General features: G+C 33.9%; 1 protein-coding gene across 1 annotated transcript in view; it reads left to right on the top strand.

Moving 5' to 3' along the window:
• Nucleotides 1-2,929: 2,929 nt before the first annotated feature.
• The window catches only part of LOC111718029 (focal adhesion kinase 1), a 94,873-nt gene continuing 90,500 nt past the window's right edge, over nt 2,930-7,302 (top strand). Inside the window, exon 1 of the mRNA XM_023493511.1 lies at nt 2,930-3,372. Within this exon, the coding sequence (XP_023349279.1) occupies nt 3,299-3,372 (74 nt within the window). The 5' untranslated portion in view covers nt 2,930-3,298. The remainder of the gene's footprint in view (nt 3,373-7,302) is intronic.

Here is a 7,302-nt window from a genome sequence, read left to right as displayed (position 1 = left end):
ATATAATCATCCTCCCCCCTTCTCCCTTCTCAAACTTGAGCTGGCATTTAGAATTTCAGGTTATGATAATAAGAGTGATAATAATACCTATGCAGTTTCTGAAAATTTCGTTGAGAGGTTTGATTTGTGGAAGAAGTTTACTTTGTGGATAGTAAATACGAATTGAGATTCTTTAAATATGACTTTTGCTTGGTTAAACTAGGTCTTATGCCATGAAAATAGTCTTGTTTGGCCTTTATACTGATTGGGAAAAAAGAGAAACAAATTTAGAGTTGCAGGGATTCCTAAATGTTAGGAAACAGACAGTGTTAATTCTGAACAGTCGTCTTTGAAGTCCCATCCTTTGTTGGTAACCCTGTATGAGTTTGGATTTTAGATGAAAGGGTTATAAGGGGGAAGGGGATGGGAGGGGGGGGAGGCAGAGGATTAGTTTGAGGAATGGAAGGAAGATGAGTATGTTTAAAGTAAGGGGATGGGAGGGGGGGGGGGAGGCAGCGGATAAATTTGAAGAATGGAAGGAAGATGAGTATGTTTATCTATTGTAAAGGGAGCCTCATAAGACATGATAAAACGGGAAACCAAATAAGAATCTTCTTTAACTTTTTTATATACAGGGTTACCCTCAAAGGATGAAACTTCAGAGACGACTGTACGGAATGTATACTGAATGTACGGAATGTATACTGAATGTTTCTTTATATTCTCTGCAACCATAAGCTTCTTTCTTTCCTAGCCAAATCATTAAATAAACACCCCACACTCAAGTTTTAGTGTTTCAAGTCGTCTTTACAGTCTCATGTTTAGTGGATAACCCTGTATCAAGCTGAAGTGAAGAGAAGACAGAGTACAATTTCGAAATCCTAGAAATATATATTTGTAAATACTGTGGATTTAAAAGCAAACTCATCTTTATTGGTCCACCATATCCTAACTTTCCTGAGATGCTTTTGTTTTTCATGTTTATTCGGACACTCCGTCTTAACTCTTTCATAGGTATTTGAGCAATTATTCCCATGTTTATTTGGACACCAAACATACTTGAGTAATTCACCCTAAACTAAGCTTTCGGTCCGTATTGCAGTGATTACGGTACACTGGCCGAAGAAATAGTGGGTTTTAGTGAAGAGTGAATTGTTCACATGTTTATAGGTAACCAATCATTCTTCAAAAAATATTCTCGTGTTTATTGGGACATCAAACATACTTGAGTAAATATTCCCGTGTTTATTGGGGCACCAAACATACTTGAGCAAATATTCCCATGTTTATTGGGACACCAAACATACTTGAGCAAATATTCCCGTGTTTATTGGGACATCAAACATACTTGAGCAAATATTCCTGTGTTTTTTGGGACATCAAACATGCTTGAGCAAATATTCCCGTGCTTATTGGGACACCAAACATACTTGAGCAAATATTCCCGTGTTTATTGGGACACCAAACATACTTGAGCAAATATTCCTATGTTTATTGGGACGCCAAACATACTTCAGCAAATATTTCCGTGTTTATTGGGACACCAAACATACTTCAGCAAATATTCCCGTGTTTATTGGGACACTCTGTCCTAACTATTCAAAAGACATTTGAGTAATTTTCCCATGTTGTCATCACTTGATACAAGACAGGTGTTCTCCGAATTTGAAGAAAACTGTTTTTTTTTTTTTTGGGNTAGAGAATTAAACAACAACATGTTCAACTTTTAGAGAATTAAACAACAACATGTTCAACTTGTAGAGAATTAAACAACAACATGTTCAACTTTTAGAGAATTAAACAACAACATAAATACACTGTATACCCCAGAAGAGTGCGAAAGAATGAACCGATAATTATTAAATTGTTAAAAATAGAATTGATGAATAGTTTTTCTTTGGATAATCCCTCTTCTCAGAATAAAAACAACAATAAAATTCTATTTTTTGTTGCTAACTAAAATGTGCTGTTATTTTTCATAACAAACTCTGATTTTCTAATACCTATATTTTTTCGACCTGATGGTGTAAACCTTTGATATTTCAAACTTGGATTTTTTCATCTAACATAATTCATAGTTTGAAATATCTAAGGTCTACGGCATTGGGTTACAAAGATATAGAGATTAGAAAATCATAGTTTGTGACAAAGACTCAATTCCTTTCAAAAATATATTTTAGATTCTGCCTAAACTTAAGAGTTTTGCCTTCTTTTCATATCAAATCTTAATAAGTATCAAAAATGCGACAAAATACAGAAAAATAAGGGTGCTGAAAAAGTTGTCATTTTCAGACTCTTGTAATAAAAGTTATTTTAAATTTCTTAAAAACTATGTTTCAATATAACTGAATGAAATTTTGTGTTCACAGGTTAATTTATACTTTAAATAATAGCAATAGTACTGAGTACCGACCCTGATATAACAATGACATAATCAAGAAATTAATCAATCATTGTTCTTTAATCCTAATTCTTATTTGCTAACTTTTTACGAAATTTGTTACACTCCACCATTTTGAAAAATGCGCCATTTTAGCGTTTAGATTTCCCGCATTTATATTGTTAATGATGCCGCGTGCCATTATGATTCTCTGCAATGTCACATACAGAGCGTCCCATAGGGGCAGGTGCCATTTCAAAGGAAAAAGGAACAATAATAATGCCTTAAAATACTATAAACCTCTGGCACTTATTTAGAAACCAGGAGCTCCACATATGTCACGTCAAGAATTTACTATTTCAGTTTCGAAAATGTATAACTGATTTTAACGAATCGATCAAATTCAAAAGTGAGAAAAAAATCTATTTCCTTGCGGCTGTTAAATCCTGTTGATTACACCAATGGGTTCTTTTGGACCGAGTCGCCCAGTATTATGTTTATTAGGTCTATTATTACTTGCGTGGTTTCTACGCTAGAGATCAGCTGATCACAGCTGATCTCTCCCCGCTCAGTCTAGCCCAGGCGTTCAACCTGGTAACATAAAATTGCGCGCCCGTGGATGCTTGCTATTGTCAGTATTTCATATTTGTAAATGCTGTTGATTCAAAACTTACATAACATTTTCAAACAACGAGTTTGTCATAAACGTGAATGTTAATCGCTGCTTTTAAGCGGTCTAAAAGTTATCCAAAAAGAAGTGAAAATAATTCTCTGTATTGTTTTTAATAATCGGGGGAAAATGTGAAAATCCGTGATTTTTTCCAGCTGCGTAACAACACTGCTATAGAAAGAGGAGGGTTATATTGCGCACAGGGTGAGCAGTAAAAATGCCCTCTATCCTGTCTAGGGGTCCAGGGTGTGCGCTGAAAAAGTGAACCCATGCCCAACTACACGGAGAAAATGTTACGTTTTCTCAGGCTTAACAGTTCTGGGGGACCCTCGACCAACACATGGTGAGAAATGAGACAAAAATGTTATTTTGTCCAACATTTTGAAACTTCATGAATTAGTTTTTCTACAGAAATATAATTTTATGATTTTATTAATTTTTATGAAGAAAGATTAACAGTTAAAGCTAGGGACGGTAGACGTCATGTTAAGTGACTCTCCATGTAAAGATGACCATGCTCTATTCACAACGGTACCCTTAAAACCTTATAAAGATACTAATAATTTTGAAATTGATTATTTTGGTTTCGCTACAAAAGTGACTTGCGCATAAACAGATATCAGAATTAAAAACTTTTAAACCTCTAAAAACTAAATCATCTTTACATTATTGATCAGATAAAGGTTTCAAGGGTACAATTGTAAATCGAGTATTGCCATCTTTGCATGGAGGGTCACTTGAAATTACATAGTAAGAATAAANTTCTGTAGATCTAGTAGGTACAGGTCAAGCGTAAACAGATAAGTAGATAACATAATTGCATAATAAAAACAAATGAGTTAAAGCACTCTCAAACACCTGCTCGGCATTGTAATACATACAAACATAAAAAGAAATTGAGTCTTCGTCACAAACTCTTATTTTAACTCTAACCCCCATATCTTTGCAACCCATTGTCATTGACCTTAGATATTTCAAACTATGAATTATATTAGATCAAATATTCTAAGTTTGTAGTATCAAAGGTTTACAACATCAGTTTGCAAGAAGTATAGCGATACGAGTTCGTGGCAACGACCCAATTTCTTTTTTTGTATTTTTAACAAAATGTCATTTATGGATTAAAAAAGAATTTCAAGTCTTAAAGTTATTCTTATTTTCTTTCTTCCAAATTTCTTTTTTTCACGGGCAACGCCGGGCCGTTCTGCTAGTTTACTATATATATATATATATAGCCCCCCCTGTCCAGATTTTAAGATCAATTAATTGCGACTTAATGTGTATACACTATACAGTCTTAATTCAACGGTATAAACATATTGAGACCATTTTTAAAATCCTTCTTTGGCCGGATGTGAACTATCTTAATAAATATTGTGTTACATTATCAACTTCATACAAATTAATCTTTTAAATCTACGAAAACCTCCACCATTGAACTTCATACTCTTGGTTTCATAGTTCTCGACTTCATTTGGTTACTTTCTACATGGGTTCTCTGGCTTCTCTGGTTCCATTGGTTGTCTTGTCTGGTTTCTTTTCTGACTTCTCTTGTCTCCTTGTTTCCCCGATTCCCTTATTTTGGGGTTCCTTGTATGTATTCCGGGGTTCCAGTTTCCCTGGTTCCGGGGCTAGTATCTGGGTGGCCCTAATGAGGCCTAAGCTGCGGTGAATTGGATGAAATTATAGTATTCAGATCTTTTATTTCCTGGACTTTTTGAACCAAGAGATTCCTCAAGATATTTAGTTTTATACAAGGTTGTAATGCAAGGAAAGTTATTTCAGAGGTGTACGCATCTTGTGTACTGCAGTGTACTGTCTCTTGGCGCTAATGTAAACACAAGACGGATGTCGAAGCCTGGCATGGGATCGATCTTTCAAATAAAAAATCAATGAAATATTCTGGTCATAGGAAACTATTATGTGAAAATTTAATGCTTTTAACCTCCTCGGATATACTAAACGAACGGAGAGCTGGTTTCAAAATGTACNCCCCCTCCCGTCTCCTGGCTATCTCCCCGCTCCTATGCTTTACCTGTCCCCTTTCGTAATTTCCTTTACCCCTTTTCTTACAAAACATCTCCTTGTAACTTCTGTAATATGAAAAGTTAAAACCAAGCATCCATGGGAAACCAGTGGAAGATAGTTTAGTAAGTAAAGTAAGTAAAAAATTATATATTGATGAAATATAACAAAAACATACAAAATTAAGTGTTTTAGGAGAAAATATTTAAAAACCTCTAAAAGTAGAGGTTGTGGGAATTTTTCCCCCCAATTCTAAAAAAATATAAAAATAGAAATAAAAGGAAAAGGAAAGGAAAGGAAAGGAAAAGGAAAAGGAAAAGGAAAAGAAAAGGAAAGGATAGGAAAGGAAAAGGAAAAGGAAAGGAAAAGGAAAAGAAAAAGGAAAAGGAAAGGAAAATGAAAGTTACATATTTATTGTTTACACTATATTTAATATAAATTGGTGGTGGATTGTTAGTATTTTTCGACGATGAACTAATATATAAGAGATCCAACCCCCTTACTTAAGTACAAACAAATTCTTTTTGGCACTTGACTGTAGAAAATATATATGTATATCCATGTGCTCCTTCCGTAAATTTAGGGAAATGGAAGAAAGGTCGCAAACCCCCCTTTTATTTCCTTTTTGTAAATCCCAAAATCAAATCTCTGATTTTTTTTGGTGTGAAAATTAATTCTGTTATTAAACCGACAATCTTCCGTACAGATAAAAAATATATAAAACGTACTTGACACCCACTTGTGGAATTTGTGAAAATAAAAACGACACTCAAATCCTAAGGAATTATATTTATTTGTCTTCGTATATTGAAAGTGACCTAATTTTAATATGCGAGGTAAGATGAATATTTTTTTAACACAAAGTAGGAGGGGGATTTGCTGGACTTTTTGAACCAAGAGATTCCTCAAGATATTTAGTTTTATACAAGGTTGTAATGCAAGGAAAGTTATTTCAGAGGTGTACGCATCTTGTGTACTGGAGTGTACTGTCTCTTGGCGCTAATGTAAACACAAGACGGATGTCGAAGCCTGGCATGGGATCGATCTTTCAAATAAAAAATCAATGAAATATTCTGGTCATAGGAAACTATTATGTGAAAATTTAATGCTTTTAACCTCCTCGGATATACTAAACGAACGGAGAGCTGGTTTCAAAATGTACGCAGAGTATACGCAACTGCAATTAACTTTCCTTGTATTACACACCTTGGTTTTATACATAAAAAACATTTAACACATAAAGTACAGGGTTACCCTCAAAGAATAAGACTTCAAGTACTATTGTACGGAATTAATTCCTGTCCTCACTATTGGTTCCCAAACTCCAAACCTGTTTCAGTAAAATTTCAATTTATTTGGATATGCTTCACTGTACTGTACTGTACTGTACTGTACTGTACATTTAGATAACTGTACGCACGTACAGCTCGGGTAAACGTATATCTTTGAATGTAGATGTAGAAGCAATTAAGTTTTATGGTTTTATCTTTTAACTTCCTGTTAATGTAATTCGGTTAATTAGGGTTGTATTATGAATTTACATGCAGTGTACGTATGCATAGTTTAGGAGACAGCTAAGAAGACTAAACATTAAACTAGATTAGAATCTTTCAGAGATAATGTCGTCTTCAATCTAAAGTTACCATTTCCCCATAGAACGAAAATCAACATTTTATAAAATACTCCAACTATAAAATAATAGTTTACAATGTACCTTTATATTCTTTAGTTGTAAAACTTATTTAATTATATGTGCATTGTACAATAATAATATTTTAAACCAAAAATTTCTGTATATTGGCATTACATGTACTGCCAATATAATTACACACATACACCGTACATAATTATTTTGAATTGATCTGTAAAACGAATTAACCTGTATCTATGCTGTACAAAGGAAAAATATGAATGTAAGGATGCAAATATCGATCCATTTATTGATTCAATACAACTTCACAATGTGTTGGTAGTTGATTTCCCATATTTACAACTTCACAATGTGTTGGTAATTGATTTCCCATATTTACAATTTTACAATGTTTTGGTAGTTGGTTTCCCATATTTACAACTTCACAATGTGTTGGTAGTTGATTTCCCAAATTTACAACTTCACAATGGGTTGGTAGTTGGTTTCGCAAATTCACAACTCTCTAAGGTTAAAACCGTTCTTCTAAGCGGAGAAGCTACAGATTTAAGATTCAAAAGTTTTACTCTCAGGTTTCATACTTTTCATCTTACAAGGTTC

Source organism: Eurytemora carolleeae, unplaced genomic scaffold, assembly GCF_000591075.1.
Source record: "Eurytemora carolleeae unplaced genomic scaffold, Eaff_2.0 scaffold411, whole genome shotgun sequence".
NCBI classification, from domain to species: Eukaryota; Metazoa; Arthropoda; class Copepoda; order Calanoida; family Temoridae; genus Eurytemora; species Eurytemora carolleeae.
This window is presented reverse-complemented; position numbering and strand designations above follow the sequence as displayed.